The sequence below is a fragment of the Meriones unguiculatus genome, chromosome 20 (assembly GCF_030254825.1).
Source record: "Meriones unguiculatus strain TT.TT164.6M chromosome 20, Bangor_MerUng_6.1, whole genome shotgun sequence".
NCBI classification, from domain to species: Eukaryota; Metazoa; Chordata; class Mammalia; order Rodentia; family Muridae; genus Meriones; species Meriones unguiculatus.
The window spans coordinates 64,652,562-64,676,353 of record NC_083367.1 but is presented as its reverse complement, the minus strand read 5'-3'; the positions used below and the strand labels follow the sequence as shown (position 1 = coordinate 64,676,353).

Genomic DNA, 23,792 nt, shown 5'->3' with positions numbered 1-23,792 from the left:
AATTCTTAGTTTCACACAGTGAGAACTGTGTCTAGCGTAAACAGCAAGACAAGTATTGCTGGGTTGCTGGCTTGTTTGCAGAATTGCCAGGAAGGCTGAAGGAGTAGAACAGCAAGAAGGGCAAAAATGAGGAGATGGCGGAACCTGTTTGAAGCTGCAGAGCAGTGTGACCCGAGCAACTGTGCCCCACCCCTTCCTCACCTCTTCTCTTTTCTGGTTCTAAGGGAGAGCATTTGTACCTGACAGTGGGCGTTGCTGTGGGCACCCAGGCAAATTTCTCATCGCTGTGTTGTTTCTTTGTGTCACTAGAGAGGTCAAAGGCCATGTGGTGCTCTTGGCTGGGTCTCATGGGAGTAGTGCTCAGGTCACTGTCTCTGGAGTCCCCTTCTGTAAGGAGCAGAGAAGGAAGAGTTAGTAGCTGGATGCTAGAGCAGGCTCACAGCTTGTACTGTCAGAAGAGTAGGCAGGTGAACACCCTGCTGCATTGATATTTCATGTGGGTGTGTCGGGGTCATTCTCCGGTGAGCTAAGTCTTAGGATCATGTGGTGGTTATTTGCATAGTTGACCATTTAGAGTGTGTTCTCTTGGCAACTGTTACTCAGTGAGCTGGATGACATTGTCATTTTATCCTGGGGGAGGTGAGGACACTGCTGAGCAAAGAAATGATGTGTTTTAATAAAAGGCAGGTAGTGGCTGGGACTCACCTCAGCCTCTGTCTCCTGAGTCCCAGTGTGCTTTCCGGCCTGAGCTTTTCCACTCTGATGCATGTGGAGTCCCAGGGTCTGGGGCTGCACTGGACCCACTGCACAGAATTGCTGCAGAAAGGTCCTGATGCACAGTCTGAGCCGGGAAGGCTAATTTGGTATTTTGTATTCTCATTCTGTCTACTTGTGTTGTTTAATGTTGTAACATGTCTCTGGTTGACTGCAGCCATATGTCATTCAAATGGAACCTGTACTTTGGCATTGGCCTGACACTCACTCAGCTGTGCAGCACAGCAATGAAAATTACGAAAACTCTTATCTGTTCATTAGACCAGTGGAGTTTCTAAGCACTTTTGTGGTCGTGCCCTGCAACTCTCCGTTTTGGCAAATGAGAGTACAGTAGATTAAGCCCTCGCACTTCCCCCACTGTGCATTGTATATTTGTTTCACACTTGCAGATTGCTGTAAAAGCCAGATAGATGAGCACTTTAAAAGATTATAGCAATGGAAAATGTGTTTTGGGAATGAACTGCCTCAAAACAAGTATTATAAGAGGTGTTCTAGTGGATTCTTCTTCATATCACATTAAACACTCTGCAGACTTAACAGTTTTATTTTTGAGAGCATTGCCTAGTTTTCCTGTTTTAGCAGAAGAGGGTTTATGCCCTATTGTTTTTATAAGTATTATGCCAGCTCTCTCTGGGAGTTGAGCTATATCCATGTGCTCTGTGCATGTGAATATATGCAGAGGGTTTATGTGTGTGTGCATGCATGTGTGCATGCAAGAGCATGAGTGTGCGTGTGTGCATATATGTGTACACATGATGTGTTTGTTTAGTGTTCCTCTGCTCCAGACTTGATCTTTCACAGGAGAAAGAAGTCAGTTCTTTCATGCCTGAGAGAAAAGCAAAACAAAAGCCCAGCAGCCCAAACCTCGAGCCCTCTCTGCAGTAGCAGATGGCAAACTGTAATCAGAGAGGATCCTGCCAGCCTCAGTTTCAGAAGTCTGTTCCAGTGGGGACTGCTGGCCTCTGGGAGCCCAGATGCCCCCTGAGGGTGCATTCGAGCTGTTAGATGGGGCCAGGTGGTGAAAGAGAGCAGGCTGATGCCAGCCAGGGGAAGATGAGAGGAGTAAAGGGAGAAAAATGAGAGTGAAGAAAGAGAGCAGGCTGATGCCAGCCAGAGGAAGGTGAGAGGAGTCAAGGGAAAAGAATGAGAGTGAAGAAGAAGGCATCTTTAGGGAGACTTTCAGTTAAGGGGTGGTGGTGGAGGCATGTGTAAGGAGAGGGAAAAAGTTAGAAATGGGATGTGGGGTTGGAAAGGGAAAGAAAAGTCTGTGGTGTTCTGTGAGAGTGTCTTCCAAGTCTTTGTGGGGTCATACACTCCTGCGGTGCTGAGCTTCGCCTGGCCTTCCTGCATGCCAGTCAAGCAGGAGTCACATGAAGCCTAAAGCTGCAGGATTTAGAGACAACTGCATTGGTGTGCCTACAGTAAGAAATATGTGTAATTATTTATGGCTTGCTATAAGTTTTGCATAAGGAAATATTGGTGGCTTTTTACTGTTTCACAAGTTTTATGCTGTTATTAAAACTTGTTAATTTGTAGAACAAAGGGGAAGTTTAAGCTGGAAACAGTTCACATAGTCATTTCCTCACATTGATAATGGAGGATTGGCAGGAGGATCAGGAGGGGTTTCTGAAGTCACTGTTGGTCTTGCTTGATGTAGATTTGGAGGAGGGTTTCTCTAGGATTTCCCAGCAGTTTGTCAGGTGGCTTGTGTGCATGCACCATGCAGATGAGAGCAGGTTCCTGTGATGCTGCCCTTTTCGGGGCTCCATCTGGACAAGCACACAGCCTTTCCTCTACTCATCTGAAACACTATGCCAACCACCTCCCCCAAGGGTCTGACTGTGTATCACATGCTGGCTGGCTTTGAACCGTGGAATTCTCCTGCCTCCACATCCCAAGTACTGGGTTCTAGTGTGTATAGCCACCTCAGCTAAAAAATAAATAAATAAATAAAATAAAAGGTTTGAGGGGCTGGAAAGATGTCTTGGGAGATGAGTGCTTATTGTTGAAGCATGAGGCCCTGATTTCAGTTCTCCTTCACATATATAAAAAGCAGGAGACAAAATTCGAACTGGATGTGCAGGCGATGCAGCCCTGTCATCCTGGCTCCTCCTGTGAGCTTGAGGCCAGCTTGGAATACATGAGACATCATCCCACATAAGAGCAAGGCAGTAGACAGCCTCAGAGCCTGCTAGGTTCCTGCTTTCCTTTTTGATCTTGGCTCCCAGAGCTGCCTCCTGCTCCCCACTACTGCCTCCTCCTGCTGCTCTGAGCCCAGGACTGAGCTCCCGGCTACCTCCTGCAGCTTCATGCTGCCTCCTTCTCAGTCTGTAGACTTCTTTATTTCCAGCCCAGAGGAGCTGGCCAGGCTTGGGGCCAGTCTGAGTCTTTTCCTTGTCATTGCTGTTCTTTCTTTCCACTTGTACATTCTTTTCGTCATATTTAACATTTCATTTGGGTGGCAGGTCAGTGAGTGTGCTTCCTTTTACTCTTTCACATACTTAGATGGTGTACTTTTTTTTTTTTTCAAGACCATATTTCAAGCATTGCAGTTTTTAGATTTTTCAGTTTTGAGATGGTATGCTTTCTTATGTGCTGATTTTAATGGTGTATTTATTTAGAAGTGTACCTGTCTACTTCTTTTTCAGGAGAGAATGGGTGATTAAAAAGGAGTTAGAAACTACACTCCTTGCTTACCCTCAGAGTAAGCTGCAGGCTGCAGGCAGCAGTCATGGGGCCCCACCTTCAGATCCTCTATAAACACAATAGCAACAGCAAAACTGACATCACATGAGGCTATATATAAATTTTCCGTGTCAGGTAAAAATGGAAAATATGGAACAACTTCAGACTATATCTAAATACAACTCACATTCACACACACAGGGACACATACTCACATACATACTCACTTACCTAATACATGCACATACATAAAGAGGCATATCCACGCATCCAGACACACACACGCACACACACCACGTTTGGGCATACACATGGATGCCCAAATGTACCCTTTGCCCTAAAATCCTGAAGGTAATATGTGACCTGCAGTGAGTGTGTCTCTTCCCATTCCCTGGCTTACTTTTCTTTTGAATAAGGTGCCAGCCGCTGCTCTCTCCATTGGCTCTTTAAAAATTGGTGGTTTCTGTATCCCCAACTCTGCTCAGTAGTTATTTCAGAACAGCCTTTTTAATTGAATATTCCCTGCACGTGATCCCATCATGCAGCTACAAGGCTGACATTGCAGCCTCAGCAAAGGTTATCTCTTGAAAATTCCCAGAATCCCCTTTGGTGCATCCATGTTGGCTGCTAAGTTTATGTAGGAAAGTGGAAAGCCTCTTGGCTTCTCTTCCCCTACTGTATAAAAATAGAATCTCCGCCAGAAGGGCAGGTAGGCACACACCTTCCCCGTAGCCCCACAGGGTCAGAGGCTCTCTGTGTCAGGCAGTGAATGGCGTCTTCCCGTGTGCCTGTGGAGCAGGTGGGTGGCTAAGCATACTGAAAACATGAGCATACTGCGCCCTGGCTCTGATTTTAAAGCCCTGCTGGAACCCCCTGCTGGTCCCAGATGCCTGCAGTGTTGGTACACTGTCATGGCTTTGGGTTTTTTTCTTCACGAAAACATCCTGCTTTATAGGTTCAGAAGTACCTGCTAGTTTTGGCACTAGTGTAATGAGAAAGCTCCCTGTAAGATGCTGACGTTCAAAGTAAGTGTGCTCATGTGTGTGCCTTTCCGAGCCAGCATGTTCTTGGATGGAGACAAACAAATCCCCTGAGGCGGCAGCACAGGCTTTCACTCTCTGGTCACCTCTTCTGAGAGTGTCTGTCCAGATCACCTTCGGAGCCCTTTCTCTTTCTGGCTGCTTGACCTCCATGGGGGCAGCGCTTTGTGGAGCCAAGTTCATGCACTGTCAAAACGACTGTGCATGTTTGGGAACGGGGAGAACACTTCTGAGCTAGTGCTGTAAAGGGTTAACCTTGGTAGTGGAAATGTCAGGGCTTCACCTTGGAGCAGGGCTCCTTTTTAGTGCAAAATCTTCTTCCAGCTGATACTACTTTATAACTAAGGAAGGCATGTAGGCTCCTCAAGGGATGACGGCTTATGGCAGACGATAAATGGCTCTTCTGGCTGTCTTAACCAACAGGCAGTATCAGCTGAGCATCTTGCTTTGCTCCGCCATGCCACATTTACACACAAACAAAATGAACAGTCTTCTTATAACTAGATTTTTTTAGTGTAAAATTTACCACCCTGTGTTACACACATATTTTTATCTCTAAAGCAGAATCCTTTTCTTTCTGTGCTTGTGTTTTATCTAAAAGTACTCTGTAGACTTTGTAGACCAGTGGTGTTGAATGTCCTTGAATGCTACTTGGGAAGGAATTGTTAAAGTGCAAGTATGATTAGTGTTCGTAAAAGTACATACGTACGTGTGAACGTATACATATTCATACATGTTTATTGTATGTATACATGGAAAACTCCAGTTATACACTTTAATTTTGTACACAGTAAGACTTGTTCAACCAGGGTTGTAGTTAGTAGAAAGTGTTTCACTGCCAGTGGATGTCTGTGTTTTATGAATACTTAAATAAAACCTTTAATTGGTGGTGTGGAATGGGAGGTGGAACTTGAGGAGAGCCCAGAATGTTAGTGGAGGGTTCTTCCCACTCTTTCATACCTCCTGGAGCATTTTGCCTTTGGAATCATTCTTGCTGCTCTTTTAGCAGCTGAAAAGACTAACCCATCAGAAGCACTTTCAAGAGACAGAGTGCTACAGAGAGCAGGAAGCTGAGATAGGAAAACACAGGCCTTGGCCTTTCTGGGTTGACCGTACGCTTACTAATCAAAGTCTATCCATGAGAGATAGGAAATACTCCATGAAGCTTGACAGAGTTAATTTTATGAAAATTAGAAGATTTACTACTTTGTGAAATGGATAATAATGTTGCAGAATTGCTGTTCTAAAGAGGTAGCATGGGCTAGAAATACAAATGAGTGTAAGAAGGGTCTAAATAAATTCGTGAATAATAAATTCATAATGGTTATTAGAATAAATAAAGGCTGTTCTGGACACATCCCCTACTCCTGGAAATTGAGGTTATAAGAGACACTATCATTTAGTTCCCAGAGCCATAAAGAATATTCACTGTAAAGAACATTAGTCTGACCTCTTGTTCATTTGTGCTGTGATTTGCTAAGCAGAAAGCAGTTGGGCCTAGTGGAAGCTGTGAAATTTCATAGGCAGTGACTGACTGTAAGGCATTGTTTTTATCTGTAAAATCTTATATTGAGTGTACATTACTAAGAAAGTTTAGTAATGAATTTGTCATAAAAAGCCTGTTGCTAGTAACAAAGGAGAAATTTATAATGTTTAACAAGTCAGATGTAAATCTATTTTGTTACAGGAAAAGTTCAGCTCTCTCAGTGGGAGCAGGGAGTGTTGGTTTGCTAAAGCATCTCAGGCATGTTAGTTTCGAGCCTGAGTCTGAGTAAGTGTAGGTGAACTTGCTGGGGACCAGAGAAAGATGAGGGGACGCCATCCACAGCAGCCAGAGGTACCCAGAGTTCCTGTGTACCGACACATGCCTATGGATCATGGGTAAGGCAGAGCTTGACCCTGCAATGCTTTGCCAACTCCTTAGCCCCAACTTAAGTTGTGTGTGATGTCTGTGTGTGTGATGTGATGCATGATATGATGTGTGTGTTTTGCTCTGAAAGAAAAGATGAACAGGATTGGAAGAAACTTGGCTTATGTGCATGTGCACAGTGCCATGATGAACACAGAGTTTGTTGATGGCTTAGTTTTCAAGCATAAAGAACTAGTTTGAGGAAGTTACGTAGTACTTTCTCCTTAGATAAGCCTTAGGACAGGACTTTTTATAAAAGCCTGGAGGAGAAGAAACACCTGTGTTGTTGCTTAGCCTCTGGCTGGGACGTGGATCAAGCAGCCGGGAAGGGAACACTCCTGAGGCTGCCCCTGTGCTTGCCTTTCAGCACCCTAGTTTTGGGTGGACTTGTTGACATCACACACTCACTCTTGCAGCTGGCTCAGCTGTGCATCAGCTGAGTTTCTGAATTTCTTGCTTTGTGGGAATTTTAGTTTCTCTCCTGCATGGAAAATATTTGATATTTCTGTGAACTCAGAAACCAGCATAATTTGCCTCACTTGAGTGGAGATGTAGAACTTAATAATTTTTTTCCCTTTCCATTGTGTAGATTTTAACTGGAAGGACCTAAATCTATTAATGAAAAACAAAATACAGTGATTTCTGGTATTAAAAGTAAATGGCTACACTGTAGTTTTTCTTGACTCCTAGCAGACAGCAGTATAGATAATCAGAAATGAATTGCATTTTGTCCTAGGATCATGAAGGAGATCGGAATCCAGTTAAGGGTTTGATAACATTGGCATATTCTGCAGATACTTAATTCTTCACACATGTGTACCCTCAGGTTTCATATTAAAACAGCATTGTATGTTGCTTTGCCGCTTGTTACCATTAAGCCCCAATCGGGTGAACGGACAGGCTCCTTATTAGTCTGTAGTGAGAAGCATTGTGTTCATGGCACCGTCAGATACGACTCCTCCCTCCCTTTAATGAGTCTGCTGTTGGTGGACATTGGGACTTTTAGGCTATTTCTATATTTTCAGCAGAATTAAACCTCCAGCTGTGCAAATGTTTGCCTACTTGCTTCATTTTTTTCCTTAAGATAAATATGTAGAGACAGAATTCAAGTAGAAAAGATGTTGCTTCTGTGCACATTGCATCCCAGCTCAGAGACCTGCTTTCTTATTGGAGCAGAAGCGATAATTATTTCAGTATGCCCAGTTGCACTGTAATATTTGTCATGTGAAGTGAAAACCTGAAAAACCGCCATTAAGTGTCTAGCTTGAATATGTTAAATATGTGTGTATTAAAATGCACTATAGAATAGTAAAATGTGAGGTCAACAGTTTCGATACTGTAATGTCTTAGATGTAGATACATATTCTCACAATATTTTAAGGTATAATTTACATACATTATAATACCCAAATTTTAAGTTTCATACAGTTTGATGGGTTTTGACAAATATTTAAGTATTCATGAAAGTATCCACAAATTATGAATATTTTTGCCATTCCCAGAAAGCTCTGTATCCCTTTTAGTCTCTCCCACCCTGTGGCTGTTAGCATTACGTCTGTGATCTAAGTTCAGATCTCAATATGAACAGATGAGTGTGTTGAATAGCATTTAGTATTCTACTGTTTTTCCCTGAGCAACCTTCTGAAAGTGCAAATGCTAAACTGTACTTCTTAGACCCAAAAGATAGGGTAAGAACAGCAGGCACAGCAACTTTTCAGAGAAGAAATACCTCTATTTAAAAACAACAGTTAATGGGTGACAGACTTCTAGACGTAAGAGTTGAAAAAGCTTCAGGCTAGGAAGGTTGTAACACTCTAAAACAGGCTTCTTAGCTATAACACCCAAATCAGAAGCAACACCGCCACCAGCCTAAAATGGAAACTCACTGGGCATCGACAAAGCAGAAAAGCAGAGTCAAAGCAAGAGTCGTAGCATGGATAACTGCATAGATGAAGTGAGCAGAGGACTGGTGTTCCCCAAGAAGCTCTGCAGTTGCTCACTCAGCAGATGAGGTGACCTGGCTAGGGCTTTGGTCAGCAGGGAAAGCACAGTGGTGTGGCGCCCATTAGAATGACAGAGATGGGGCTTGTGGAAGTGTGAAATGGCTCCCCTGCTGTGCAGAGCAGCCTGCAGGGCCTTGAAGGCCCTCCAAGTCCCACTTCTGGAGGGATGCTTTTCGGCCACGTTCAGAACTGCACCACACACAAAACCAATCCAGGTGTCTACGGGTAAATGAAATCCATATCATATACATATAATGGCTCTTAGAGCCTTGACCACAAGTGAAATAAGCCAGCCATGTACGCATGCACATTAGTGTGTGCTTCCACTCCCACGAGAGAAGCACGTACAACCAGGCTTGCAGAGTTGAGTGTACAACAGTGGCTGCGAGAGGCAGGAGTGGGAAGAGCAGGTGTCACGGTTGAGTGGGTGCAGCCTTGGCTCTGGGTGATGAAGTCTGGAGATGGGCTGGCTGTTTTGTTAACATGACACAGCTGGTAGCATTTGGGAAGAGGGAACTTCAATTGAGAAAATGCCTTCCTAATACTGGCCTGTAGACAAGGCTGCCAGGCATTTTCATGGTTAATGTTTGATGTGCTAGGGCCCAACCCACTATAGGAGGTACCACCCCCCAGGGCACCTAGGTGGTCCTGGGTTGTATTAAAAAGCAAGTTGAGTGAGTTGTGGGGAGCAAGCCAGTAAGCAGTGTTCATCCATGGCCTCTTCTTCAGTTCCTGCCTCCAGGTTCCTGTCTTGACTTTTTTCGGGGTGGACTGTGGCCACTGCTCAATCGTAGCAGTAGGAAGCCAGCTAGGACAGTAGTAAGCCAGCTAGGATGGAAGGTGCTGACCTTTGCACAGCAGCTAGAATGTACTGAGGGTCACTGCCCCGCATTCTAAAAATTCTTGAGATGGTGAACTTTGTGCATATCTTAGCTTGGTAGAAGAGAAGAGAGGAGTCGATCTTTGGTGTGGATGAAGAACAGGAGACAATTCACTGGTCTCCGATCACAAATTAGCTTGTTTAGTGTTTCGCTGTGGGGCAGTTTTCTCTCTGCTTGAAAGCTGTCTTCCTGCAAAAGCAGTATGAACTGATGGGTGGGTAGATTCAGGTGTGCAAAGGCAAGATGTCCTTGGAAGCTGGGCGCTGTCTCAGCTCACTTGAGTTGGGCTGTCATAGTTCTTTCAAGTGTTTCACAAGCTGTTTCTGAGACCCTTAGCCTGGACTCTTGTTTAGCTCATGGGGGAATCATGGCTGTGGTACCTAATGGGTGAGTTCTGGGATGGTCAGTGGATGTTTGTCGCTGAGCTCTCAGGTTGAGGACATGCTGAAGATTTCAGTCAGAAAGGTCCATGAGGTGTGCAGCTCTGGGAGGGGTGTACCTAGGTCATGTGCTGTGTGAGGTCCTCGATCAAGGGTGGGCAGGCTGTGTAAAGGATTTCTGGTTCCTTCAGTGTGCTCATGTTTTATGTTTTATTTTTGCAGCCTACTTATTTTATAAACTCTGTTCCTCATAGAGCTGATTTCCTGAGATGGCTTGAAAGATTAGTATTCCATGTAGGAGACACAGGGGAATGTTGGCCTAAGGGTTAGCAGCCCTTAGGACTCCTGCTGGTGGATAAGCCTTAGAGAAGCCCTGCCTCAAGCTGGTTCTTTCAGGAAGGCTGTAGGACTCTCCCAGGGTTTCTGGCCTGTGTGTGCTGTTGCGACATCCCCTTCCTTTCAGGTGGTGAAGGGTCCTGGTTGGAGGCAAGATTTTTATTTTAAAATGTAAAATTAGGAATTTAAGCATAAGGGAAAGTACAGAAACATGAAACAAATATTTCTTGTAACTACACTGAGATTAAATATTTTACCACATCTGTATTTCTTCCTCCTCCCCTTCCCTCCTCAGCCTCTCGCCACTCACATTCATCCTGTTCCCCCAACCATCATCCTGTCTGCCCTTCTTTCCTTCTGTTCTTTTTTTCCCACTAGGAATAGAACACAGGGTTCCATACTTGCTGGGTAAACACTACTGAGATGCCCTTTCCGCCTCACATCTCTTGTAAAGGCTGAAATTCCACCCCTGCCCTTCACAGAATGGGCCAGATATTTCCTTTTCCATGGATGTTTTTATACAGTTACGGTACGTGAGCTTATAACTAACACAGCACATGCAAGTGATGTGGTGCCGCTGTAATCTTTTGCTTTCTCTTTCCCCTACCACAGTATTTTTAGAGTTGGAAGGTTTTGATATGTGTGTTTTGACTCTGTGTATGTGTGTTTTATGCCACCCTTCTCACTGTAATATAAAGCTCAGTTGTGAGGTTCTAATGCGTTTATTTTTTCCTGTTTCCCTCATGGCAGAGTGCTGTCCTGATAACTGAGACAGGGCCCAACAGGGGCCACATGATGTGTCATAGCTGCTTTACACAGGGACCTGCTAGGCCATGAGGTCAGTGACAAAAGAGAGGGTAAACTTGGAGGATTCATTAATTTTGGAATATGAGTAGAAAGACCAGGGAATGGTGAAGTGAAACACGGGGTCCAGGGTGCCCACTGACACACAGATTGAGACTCGTGTCCCTTATTGGGAGAGAATGAAGGCATATGCCTTCCCTCTCCAAAGGAACACTCAGCGTTCAGCTTTTTAAAGAGAAGTTATTTTTTGTGTTTACTCATCACGTGTACAAGTGTCGAGATATGAGTGAAATGGAACCCTTTTAAAGTCGGGAGGAAACATTCAGTCCCAGACTGTTTGTGGAGAATGGTGCACTGACTCTAGAGTAGCCTTAGACTGGAAGTCCAGCGTGTCGTTGCGGTAACGACTATGGTTTAGCCAGTTTGGGTGTCGGGGAGCTGCTCGGGCTTTCCTTAAGACACCGACTTCCTGCTGCTGGACGGAGTGAACCTTTGGTTCCGGGTCCCGTGTTTGGCACAGGTGACTGTATGAGCTGAGTCTAAATTTTACACGCTGATAGCTTCTTCTCTAACCCAGTGATAACTTTGCTGTGGGGTCCTCCAAGGGCATGGCTTTGGTGTGGGAGCAAATCTGCACACAGTGCAAGGCTGACCGCATAGCTGAGTCAGTCACTGTCGTTGTGGTAAAATAAGTCAGTCAGGCCTGAGGAGGACTTTGCTGGTAAATTACCTGCTCTGGGCCAGGTGACACCTGAGCAGAAGTGCCAATAGGCCCAGCGTGTGGCTCAAGATACATCAGTCTCACATGCGTGGCAGAGTCTGGTAAGCTTCCTTGATCCCAAACTCCGTTAGAACAAGTGAGAGTCCTAAGAGTCTGAGGAGCCGAAATGGGCTTTGCAGTATGTTCCACTTGGATGTCTCTAGCTCCTTGTCACTTCAGCAGTGCCCAAGGGCTTCTCAGGCCTTAGTCAGCACCACAGAAGTAACAATGAATTAATTACACCGGGGCCAGACAAGGCTGAGAAGGTGACAGTGGGACCCTGGGTGGTCTGCTTCATTAGAGTGGTATTTCACTTAAGAAGTCTGACAAAGCATATAGTGGGTGTTTGAAAACTCTACTTCTAAACTGGTCAAAACAAAACCAAGCAGCCATTAAAGAGTAGAGCCTTAGTTCCGCAGTAGGCAATTACTTACCATGTCGAGAAGTTGGTTTTAAAGTAGTTCATGCTGTGCTGCAGCCTGTAGTTGCTAAGGAGCACCAGCCTTGGTGTGAACACCTACATAGCATCTGGATTACGAAACTTCTTGCTGCCAGTGTGAGTGTGGATTCACGACGTAGCCCAGTTTTCCTGCTGTGCCTGCATGGCAGACAAATAAGGGATGGACTTGCTCTTGTGTAAGTAGGCCCTCCAGTATGTCTTGCTTGGGAGAAGAGTCCCCTCTCTCCAGTAACACACCCATGTGTGTGTGAGAATTTCAGTAAGCCACAATGTCAACTCTCAGAGCACACTCTGAGGAAGTCACTGGCTGTGCTGACTGAGCCTTACAGTCATCAGCACTGTGGCGGGCTAGTCTCACTGCCTCACATCGAGTGAAGATATGAACTGCAAGATCAGATTCCAAGTCAGACACACCTGTGTGAATGGGAATGGGGCACGCATTGTCCTGGTTGGACTGTTCTAGAACTTCGTGGACTTCATTCACTGTGAAACACTACACTGTAAAATAAATAAAGCAAAGATTTCAACAGTCCTATTAATTCTTAAAACTCTCCTGCTGTAGCAGCCTGCATTCTTTGGAATGAATAGCCTGTAGAAAAACTATTTTGACAATATGTTCTGTGGCCATTACGGGGAGGTTAACTACCCTGGATTGAAAGAAACAGGAGCATTAGTTCTTTCGCATTGTTTTCCTTTTATTTCATTGTTTAAGCTGTAAATTAATGCATTATCCTGGAGGTAAACTTTTTAGTATTTTTTAAAATTTTATCACTTTTCCTTGCTAAGTGTTTTTGTAGCTAATTTGGCTCTTAGATGTGGATCTGGTCCTCCGGTTTCTGAAGTGTGTGGGCTGGTGGGGCTAAAGTTCCCAGAGTTCTCTCATGGACCATGTCGTGGTATCATTAATAGGATGACTTTATCTGCTTGCCCATTGCCTGATTCTTGTTTTTCTTTTTCTTTCCTGCTCTCCCAATTGGGTTGAGGTTGGGGACAGACACACACACACACACATAAAGTGTGTGTGGGTCACTTTAAAAGAAGCTAGAAAGCACTGAAAGTATTCTGTTTTTGCATGAGGAAGGACTGCTCCGGAGTGATTTGGGAGTTTCAGGCTCCGGCAGACAAGTGGTTTCCACTGGCTTGGTCTAGCGCTCATATTTGTGATTCAAGATTCTTTGTTTTTACCTGCTCTATCAACTAGGACAATGATCCTCTATTAGATGTGCTTCCTGCAAAAATACATTTTGGAGTGGTATTATTTGATACAGTTAGTGTCCTCTATATATGTATTGGCTTTCCATCAGTATGACAAAATATGAGGTAATGCTCTCAAATAGAAAAAAATGTTTCTTTGGCTCCACAGGCCATGATTGGCTGGTCCTGATAGGCAGCAAATCATGGCAGGACACGTGGTAGAGGAAACTGATTCCTGCATGGACAGCAAGGAGAAATGGGTGGGAAAGGGTGGTAGTCCTCCTCTCCACTCTGAGGATTGCCCCACTGTCCCAAAGGCTTCACAGTAGGGCCTACTGTGTGTAGGGCTTCTTACACTTGGGCCTTTGAGGGACATTTATGATCAAGGGCTTTTGTTTGATGTTAATGCCATGCACTCTCCTTTTTGCAAATGAGTATGTGAAAGTACTGATGTCATGGTCTGACATCTGTTAGAAATATAGTTGGGGTGATCTGACTTAGAAGCAGGCACACTATACCGTGTTCTGATCACAGCCTTCTGGCAGTATTCGAATGAGTTAACCTGGACTGTGTGAACTCAATGGAGTTTGCTTGTATGGAGGTAGAATTAATAAAATGCCCTTTTGGCTTTTTTAGCAGGAGGGTTTTGAATGTCAGTGTCAGGGAACCCCCCCACCCCCCTCCCTGGCCCCTAGACTTTTGTGACTGTATCCATATGTGATACCTGGTAAAATAGGATTTTGAAGGCAATGTCATGTCATCTGTTGACTTCAAGGACAGTATGTGAACAGAAGCAGAAAGTCAGTTTATCTAATGAAGAGAGATGTAAAGTACTGAAATGCGAACCTTTTTCAAATGGTGGGATGGAAGCCGTATTTGTGTTCATTTACTTGCGCATCTTCAGTTCCTCATTTGCTCTGCTTGACTTTCTGACAGATGCCACCGCAGTATGGACAGCAAGGTGTGAGTGGTTACTGCCAGCAAGGCCAGCAGCCGTACTACAACCAGCAGCCACAGCCCCCACCCCTCCCGCCCCAGGCGCAGTACCTGCAGCCCCAGTCCCAGCAGAGGTACCAGCCACAGCAGGTGAGCATGCCACTGCCCGCTATTGTTTTCTCCTGCAGGTCTGTTCAGAGGCCAGGTGCACTCTGAAGCTCCTCCTACCCTTGCAGAGTTACCCTGTGGCAGTGGGGGGAGGGTATACTTTTTGTATTTTTTCCCCTTTGACCTTTCAAGACAGTTTCTCTGTGTAACAGAGCTCTGGCTGTCCTGGAACTTACTGTGTAGACCAGGCTGGCCTTGAGCTCTCAGAGATCTGCCTGCCTTTGCCTCGTGACTGTTGGGATTAAAGGCGTGTGCACCACCTCCCAGTGGGAAATGTACTTTTGAGAAAAATCCAAAAGTAGACTTTAATCTATCCTCTCCCTCTTCTTTCTCTCCTTCTCCTGTTTCCCTCTCTCCTTTCTTCTTCCTCCTCTCTCTCCTCCCCCCACCTTTCTCTCTCTCCGTCTTTCCTCATTCTTCTCACATCTACACATATGAGATTGAACACTGGGAAGAACAACTTTTCATAGCTGCTTGCATTACTGGTTGGTGGCAGCAGAAAGTGTCACTTAGTTCACATTCACTTGTGTTCTAAATCATTTCAAAAAGTGCCTTTCCACTTTGGTGAGGCCAGGTCAGGAGGGGTTGCAGGTCATGTGACCACGTTAGTTGGCCTTTTATCTTGACCTTTTTTGTTTGAATGTTAAGTGCTAGAGCATGGAAACATGGTTGCCTTGGAGTGTTATTCTCCTGAAAGTTGCTCCTACACAGGAGTCACTTCAATTAGAGTACACAGGGCCACCATGCTACTTAAACGCTTTCTGGGTCTTTCCTTTCCTGCTTGGCTCCCTCTTTCTCTCTCTCATTTTGAGGGTCATTTCACTTATGTGTCCAGAATGGCCTCAAACCCTGGCTTCTCTTGCCACAGGTCTCCTGAGTGCTGGGATTGCTGGCTGCTTACACATCTAGTTTCTGTTGAAATTAGACTAATTAAACACTTGTTTTGCAGGCAGTTAAGATGGTTGAGGAGGTAAAGACACCTGCCTGAGCCTGATGATCTAGGTCTAATCCCCAGGACACACATGATAGAAAGAAGTTAGACTCTCACATGTGTGTACACACAAACACATGAATGTAATAGAAATGAATAAATACTGAGGCAAATGTGTATTGGTAAAATGAGTCCTTTTCATTTTGCTTTAGACTGTTGCTCTTGAATGGAATGAGCAGTTGTGAGGAGCCGAGAGCCTTGTTCTGAGCCCAGATAAGCCTCTTAGCCCTCTGGTCCTGTGAAGCAGCCCCTTTCCCTGCTGCTCTTGTCCTCTGTCCTTTCTCTTCTGTGGGCTGGGTATGGTAAGGAGAAGATGAATATGTGTGGCACAGGCCTTTTCACTCTTTAGGGGCTTCTTTCCTTCTCGAATCGACCTCTGACCTTAAGTTAAATATGTAAATATGCACATCTTATACATGCCAAGTAACTTTGTCTTGTCTTAAATGATGTGCATGTGTGCGTTTGTGCGGCTACACACCTACAGGAGTGCAGGTGCCTGTGGAGGGTCATGGCCGCTCCTGCAGCTGGAGTGCCAGGTGCTCGTGAGCTGCCTAATGTGGGTGCTAGGAATCTAACTCACGTCCTAAAAGAGCAACAAGTGCTCGGAACTGTTGAGCCAGTTCTCCAGTCCCATGGACCTTAATTTCCATGGAGTATATTTTAAAGTGTATTTTGGGATTTGCTGGAGCCCATTGCCACATGACTTTGATTATAGACTTGTAAAGGGAGTTTGTGACTTTAAGGAAAGAAAATTTAAAACCACGGGAGAGAGTGACGTCAGTGTATGTTCCTTCTTTCTACATGTGTATGTTTAAACCGTGAGTAGCCAAGCTTGGCTTCGTGGAAGTGGGGGTGTGCGGAACTTCAGTTATCCAGCTCTTACTATCGTTGTGAACATTTGAAAGCACTTCAGTGTCAGTGCCCTTTGAGTGAGAGAGCCTGGCGTCTGGGGTTTGGTAAGGTTACAGGCTTTGCACAGGCTTTTAGAATCTCGCAGAGCTCATCTGTGGGCATGAGCTGTTCTGTTACTTCGTTGAAATACTCAAGTGGAGAGTGCACCTCTCATTTTACTCTCATGTGCTGAAGGAAACTCAGCTGTAAAACCAGTTTGATTAAGGACTCTGAGTACCTGTCATTTCTCAGGACCAAGCTCAAAATTTACTTCCTTTATTAAGTGTTCACTGATGACTTCCATAAGATGACAATTAGTCAATTAATATCCTTCATATTTAAATATTGACAGCATGCCATAGGCACAACCTGTTTTAATGAACACTATTTTAATGTACTTAGCTTAGGGTTTTCTTTTGTTCTTGTTATCACTGTTACTTTATGGGCTTGAGTGCAGAGAAGCATATGATAAATGATTTATTTTAATCATGATGGCTCATAAAAAGTGTCATTTAAAAATATATTTTGAGTAAAATCAAACATGTCAGGATTTTTTCTTATGTTCTCTCTCTCTCTCTCTCTCTCTCTCTCTCTCTCTCTTTCTCTTTTCTTTCTTTCATTTGTTTGTTGAAACAGCGTTTCTGTGTGTAGCCCTAGCTGTCCTGGAACTTGCTCTTTAGACCCAAGTGGCTTCATCTACCTGCCTCTGCCCCCCAAATTCTGGATTAAAGTTGTGTACTACCACCAGAGCCTGGGTATGTTCTGACTCTTGAGCTGTAGAATATCTGAGTGTTTTTAAACTCTAATTGATATCTAATACAGAGACTATCTTAAAATAACAAAAAAAACACAGAGAAAAGTTTCTTGCCATCTTAGTTACCCAGCCATATCACCACCCTTTCCCAAATAACCTCTCTATTACAGATACATATGGAAATACATACATGCTATATATTTATATTTGAGATTGCATAGTATCATGTTATAACTTCCTCTTTTGTACAGTTGATGGTGTACTGTAATGCTGTATATATTCCTTGTTACTCTTATCTGTTCACACAGATACATTTTCTAGAGCTCTTTTCATTCCTTTATAGCCTTATTGGGTTTTATAGACATTCCATAATATGTTCAATCCATTTTCTTTACTGACACCTAGATTGTTTCTAGTTGTTATTCAGCAATGTTGCCCTTACAATATTGTCTCTAAGTCTGCAACAGTATCAGTAGGGTAATTCTTCCAGGCAGCGCGCTGTGTCAGAGGGTGGGTGTGTTTTCTCTTGTAGAGATATTGCCAGATGGCGGTTGGGGGCTCCTCAGTTTGTGCCCACCATGCCTGCGTAAGCGCTGTGCACGGCTTTCTGGAGGCTGAGGCTGAGTGTCTCAATTTGAAAGCATTTCTGTTGCCTTGAGGGGGGGTTGTAAATCATTTCTTTTAGTTTTGACTTCTTTCAATTTGGTTTTAAAATACATTTATGAAAATTCTGTACATTTTGGTGGCCTCCCCAGGGAACAGAAATACTCCCGATGTGGGTGTGTGAGATAAGGAACTGAGTTGTTTTTATTGTAGGAGTGGAGTGGTGGGGTCAGGGTGATGCTCAGTGGGCACAAGTGCTTGCCACCAGGCTTGATGGCGTGTGTTCAGTTCCTCAGGGCTCATGTGGTAGAAGGGGAGAAGTTACTTCCAAAGTTTTCTCTGACCTCTGTGTGTGTGCTATGGTGTACAATGTATGTGGACACATAGACAAACTAAATAGATGAGTGTTTAAAACAAACAAAATGAAAAGAATGGAGAGTGACACTCCCAAAGTTTGTGTGTAGACAGGAGACCCAGCTGGGCCTGGCGCAAGTACAGTCTGCAGAGGGTCCACTCTGCCCAGGTTGTATCTAAATCCAGATGAGGCCTGCTCCTACTATGGATGGCGCTCTGCTTGATTCATTCAAGCCAACTAAATTGTCAGTTTGATTGAAAAGTCCATATTGCTAACTTTTGCAGCTACACTCCTTCTGTTGCCTGGAGATGTCCCTTCTGTCATTTGCTGAGCTCCCTGGTGGGGGCGTGGTGTTTGAGTTTCTTCTGGGGCCCTGTTCTTTTCTGTTTTGCTTTCTCTACTGCTTTTGGCGGATGCTTGCTTGGTGTATGCTAGTTGCTTATCAGTATTCTCTTCCCAGCATTTTCTTGGTTGCTTAGGTTTCCCAGTGCAGCTTCCTCTTCTACTGTCTCTGCTGGGGCCTTAGGCATGTGCTGCTATGCCTAGCCTAAACTTTTTTCATTTCTCACTGTTTTTCCCCTAACAAACTTGTCAGTTTTTGTTGTTATTGTAATTGAGTATTTTCTCCCGTAATGTATTTTTCTTTGGAATAGTTAGTTCTTAAGAAAATGGAGAAGCAATGGGAACACTGTGGACAGTTGAAGCCTCCACAGGCCAGGAGCATGTGATACTGAGTGTAGTCTATTTAGCTTCTTGTGGGGCAGGCCAGGGAGGATGCTGGCCTACAGAACTCCTGTCTTTGGGACGGAGATTGCTAATAGTCCTGGGTGTGGTGTGTAAGAGGGATCAGGGAGTGAGAGTCAGCCCTCAGTCAGCTGCTCACAAGGCCCTGGGGAAAACTCTGTGGTTTGATGTTTTCATAACTGGCAGGAGGAATAAAATGAGATAGAGTTGACACGGGTAGAAAGGGGGTGTGAAGTCATTCTTGAGGTCCAAGATGCTCCCATGCCATTCAGCACTGCATGCTGTAGAACCTGCCCACCCCACAAGCCGCCTTCTCCATGCCTGCACTGCCCCATCCACTGTGTCCCCCCATTCGCCATTCCTTTAGGCAACATCTTACATGTCCCTTATGTTCTTCAAAAGCACCCTCCCCCGTTTGGCTAGGGCTGTTCCTGTGCCTTTCCTTTGTTGTTGTTGTTGTTGTTGCTATTATAAGTTGCTTTGCTGTGTGTGGCGAGCACAGTCCTTGGTTTCCTTTGTGACAGGTGCAAGTTCTTGTCAGTGCTGCACTCTGTCTAGTCATTTGGTTTTCGTAGCTTTTGCCATTAAAAGATACTTATTTTTTACCTTTTTGCACCCAAACCTCACCCACTGTGTTGTTGGAGGAAACTGAGAGGCCAGTCCTGTTAGTCTCCATTAAATGAAAGCCTTTGGCCTTTCACTGTTAAATGTAATCTTTACCTGTGTTTTTCTCTCTTGTGGTAGCTGCCTGCTGTTGGGCTAAGGATGTTCCTTCTTTTCTAACTTGCTAAGGTATCTTATTCATGATGGAAACTGAATTTTTTTTTCCTTATCTGTTGAGACAAATACTTCTTTTTTACTTAATATTTATTTCTGTGGTTTGTGAGCCTCTTTTCTGGGAGTTTTAAATTAGCCTCAAGATACATTGTATACATGCACAGGAGCCGGGGAGAGAGAGAGAGAGAGAGAGAGAGAGAGAGAGAGAGAGAGAGAGAGAGAGAGAGAGAGAGAGAGAAAGGGATTTGTTTTTCTTATATCTGTTTGGGTTTCTTATACAAGTATTTGTGAATGAGATTGAGCTGTAATTATTTTCTGGAAGATCTGGTGTCTGTGGAACTCAAAGTAAATTGCAGACTCACCCCTTTTCTAGTTTCCTGGAAGAAATGTGGTGTTCAAAATGAATGGTCTGATCTGCACAAGTGTCCTTAAAGCCATAGCAAATGATAATAGTTCTTAGTTTTTATCCTTTTTTTCACTCTTGAGTTTTTAACTTGTAATTCCATTTTTTAGTATGTTATTTTAAGAGTTATAAGCTTTTTCTAAAATCAGTGAGCATATAAGTATTCTTATATTTATGAATTGAGCTATATTGCTTATTCTATAATTAAAATGAATTCATAGTTTTTATTAGCATAATGTTTGTAACGTCTAGAGCTAAGGCATTTGAACTGATACTTTCACTCTTATTAACATGAATGAACTGTCTGTATTAATGGGCTCTGATGTTCCCACCGTACATATAAGTGCCATTGATCATTCATCTCCCTCCTGACCTTGTCCTGGCTCAGTTCATAAACCATTTATCTTTTACTTTCAGGTCATTTATTTAAGAAACACTTTTTTTGGGGGGGATAAAAGCTTTCCTGGAGCATCCTTGGTCCTTGTCTGTCTTCTCCATTAGTATGTATGTATGTGTGTATGGTGTACACAGGTACATGTACATATGCACATGTCACACACGTACATACGGTTTTGCCCCCTGGAAGGTCTAGTTTTCTACTCTTCTGATGTGTTTTTCTGTTTGTTTGTTTTTTGTTTTTTCTTCTTTCAGGTGCATGTTTAGTATGTTTGGACCCTTTTATCCAAGCCTGACGTATACTGCTTTGGGTAGCTGCTCCATTTCGTTATGAATTGCCTTTGACTTGTATTTCTGAGGATTGTCTAAGCATTCCTTAAGTCTTTGCTTTCTGAAAGAGTTTTTATGGAGGCTAGTCAGGGCTCTGAGCAGTTTCCTCAGAAGGATTTGTAGAAGTCTTTGGTTGGCCCGTCATCTCTACGTACTGGTCGCTTATGGGTACTGTGTTTCGCCCTTCATCTTACAAATGTTCTGAATGTGCACATGAACAGAACTATGCAATGTGCACACAGGTGCTGCCACCATGTTATGTCACTCGGCGCTGTCAGTGTTGATCCAGTGCCCATTGCTGACCATCCCAGTTGCTTGCCTGCCTCAGGAGACTTCACAGTGGGATCATGGATACGCGTGTTACCCTGGATGTGGCGTCACCTCCAAGGACTTGACTTTCCATCTGCTGTACCAGCTCTGTTGAGTGGTCACAGTTGGTCCTAATGCGTAGTCTATCTGATTCAAACAAACTGTAGCCCACTGATTTAATTAAAATTGTTATGTAGAGCTTCCCCTTTCTCTGCTGACTCTGCCTTGACGTTTGGGAAAGCGGGTCAGTGTCCCATAGAGAGGCTCTGCTGGTTATCTTGATGTGGCTGAACGTGCTCTTCTGTCCTGTTTGTCAGCAAGGTCCACTGGCTTGAAGAGTAGCACATACTTGTGGTGGCTATATGTCACGGCCCCAAGAGTTCCTGGCCCACTCTTCTTCAGAGGCTGTTTCCTGGAATTCCCTGGGCGTGAATGTATGTGGTGGTTCTAGCTCTCTTCTCTACAGTGACTACCAACTGAGGCTTGGAGACATGAGATGACACCAGCCTTCCCCCACACTCCCTCCAGCTTTCTCAGCTACTCCATCTGGGAATGTAACCCACATCTTGTGATGGCCAATTTGGTACCCATCATTACTGACCAAGGGGCTGTACATCCTGTGAATTTATTGCATCATGTTGACATAATGCTTGGTTGTCCCACAACAGCAAAGCCAAGATTGATTAGAGGGTTCACGTAGTATGGCCTCTGGGACTACTTTAAATAAAGTTCTCCTCCTGTGGTTTTGCACAACACAGGGGCAAGTGTCAGTTTTGACCAGAAGCCCGGTGATGTTCAGCCTGCGGTTGCTGATTCTCGGAGTAGCTGTGCCTTTTATTTCTCTTGCCCCTGCTCCACTTCCGCCTTGCCTTGGCCTTCTCTGTTGTAGGTTTATACCCTCCTGGCCAGTGGCCCTTTGTCTCCTACTTTGTCCCCCATTCTGCACGCCCGTGGACAAGCTCACACCTCTCTGCCTTCACCTTTTCTTCCCCTTGCAGAGTAAGCAGCCGAAGCTGACCTCTGTGGCAGAAGCAGCTTGTCTCCCTGGGGCTGACTTCTGTGCTGCTTACATTCAGGGATGAGTGTGCCTGGCCGTGCAGATGTTAGTCAACAGAGAATCAAATCTCCCTGGTTGTTTGCTGTCGTTTATGTTATTTAAGACTGTATGAACACACTGTGTTGATAGCAAGTAATCTAGAAGGCTCACTTTTTTTTTTTTTTAATAGAAAAATAGTTTATTTAGTTCAGGCTGGCCCAAACTTGGGATACCCTGCCTTAGCCTTCTTGAGTGCTGGGCTACAGGTGTGTTCTAGTATGCCTGCTTTGCTTCCCATTCTAGAAATTTTTCTAATTCCCCTTTCTTCATTTTAAAGAATGTTCATGGATAAACATGCAACTTTCAGAATTTCAAGTAAGCCAGCACAATATGTCAACTGTACAATAAAAATAAAAGAGAAGTTATATTTAATGTCATCGTGCATTGGGGAGTCCTAGGTACAGCCATTAGCATACTGCTGCAGATAGGTGGCTGTCATGTGTGGTGTCTTCGGCCTTGACAGCCCAGGAGGAGAGCTGGTAGGCACCTGTGTCAGTGTGTCTTGTCTTCCCATCAGGATCATCAGTGTGGTGTCCTCTGGTAAGACAGGGAGACCCTGTTGGTCCAGTTCTCAACAAAACAGCACACAGTCTCCACTTTCTACATCCGGTAGGCTACTTCCTGGGAATTGTAGGGCAAACCACAATGACCTTAAGGACACTTCGTTCTTCTGCAAACAGAGTTGGTTTCTCGACTCAAACAATTAGTTTTGTAGTGATTTGTAGCTAATGTATATATGTTTGTATGTATGTATTGTATACAGACAAGTTTGGGCCAGGGACCCACACATGCCAGCCAAGTGTTACACTGAGTTCGTGTATTTCCCTTATCTGCTTTTTACTTTACTTTTTACTTTACTTTACTTTACTTTACTTTACTTTACTTTACTTTACTTTACTTTACTTTACTTTACTTTACTTGTTTTTCTCTTTAAGTTGCCAGGGTGGCCTTGAACTCAGTTTGGAGCTTAGTCAAGCCCTGAACTTGCAGTCCTGCTGCTTCAGCCTCCCAAGTAGCTTAGATTACCAGCAAGTCTAGGCCGTTGGGCTGGGTTGTAGGTTTTTAGGTACATAAGTGCTGGGCCTTTTGAAGTAGCTTGTGATGTGGGACGATGATCTGCTTGATTAGGGCTTGGCATGCCTCTGTAGGTCCAGCCCGCAGTCTTCCCTTCCTCCTTAACCAGCTGGACTCAGAACATCATTACACTCTCTGCAAATTCTCTTAAATGCCCCTCCCCAAAACCACTCCTGTAACCTGGAGCCTCCTGACTCTTGCCTACTCGCAGCTGGGCCAGGAGGAGGGCAGAGGCCTGATGGTCCTTTCACTTCTCATCACTAACCAGAGATGATCCTTGCTCAAGGCTCTACATTCCCTCAGGTTACCACCCCACCCACCCACCCTTCAGTGTTCCAGTCCAAAAGCCTCATCCTGCTCCATCCCCATCTCCTCCTCCTCTGATCCCCTCTCGCCCCCCTCTCACGGTCATCTCCATGGTCATGCTACTGCATAGTTCACAGCGGAGTGAGATGCAGGAGGCAGTTGAACTGCCTTTGTGTGTTTCACCCCCACCCCCACCCCCACCCCCAGGCTGAGCCTTTCCTATGCCTTCCCATAGACACAGGCTGCTGCCCTCCCCTTTGGCACTCACATACCTGGCTTTTCCTGTATCTCCCTTTCCCTTTCTCTTGTTCTGTTGGCATCGAACATTCTGGCATTCTTCTCACCTGTTTTCTTTTCTTTCCTCTTTTTTTTCCTGTTGCCACTTGAATTTACCCCACTAGATAAGACATTTATTTCAGTACTTGCTGAAACA

The 23,792-nt window shown here is 44.5% G+C and overlaps 1 protein-coding gene across 1 annotated transcript in view; it reads left to right on the top strand.

The window, feature by feature from the left end:
- Arid1b (AT-rich interaction domain 1B) overlaps positions 1 to 23,792 on the top strand; it is a 350,803-nt gene that overhangs the window by 89,193 nt on the left and 237,818 nt on the right. Inside the window, 1 exon segment of the mRNA XM_021649052.2 lies at positions 14,163 to 14,312. Within this exon segment, the coding sequence (XP_021504727.1) occupies positions 14,163 to 14,312 (150 nt within the window).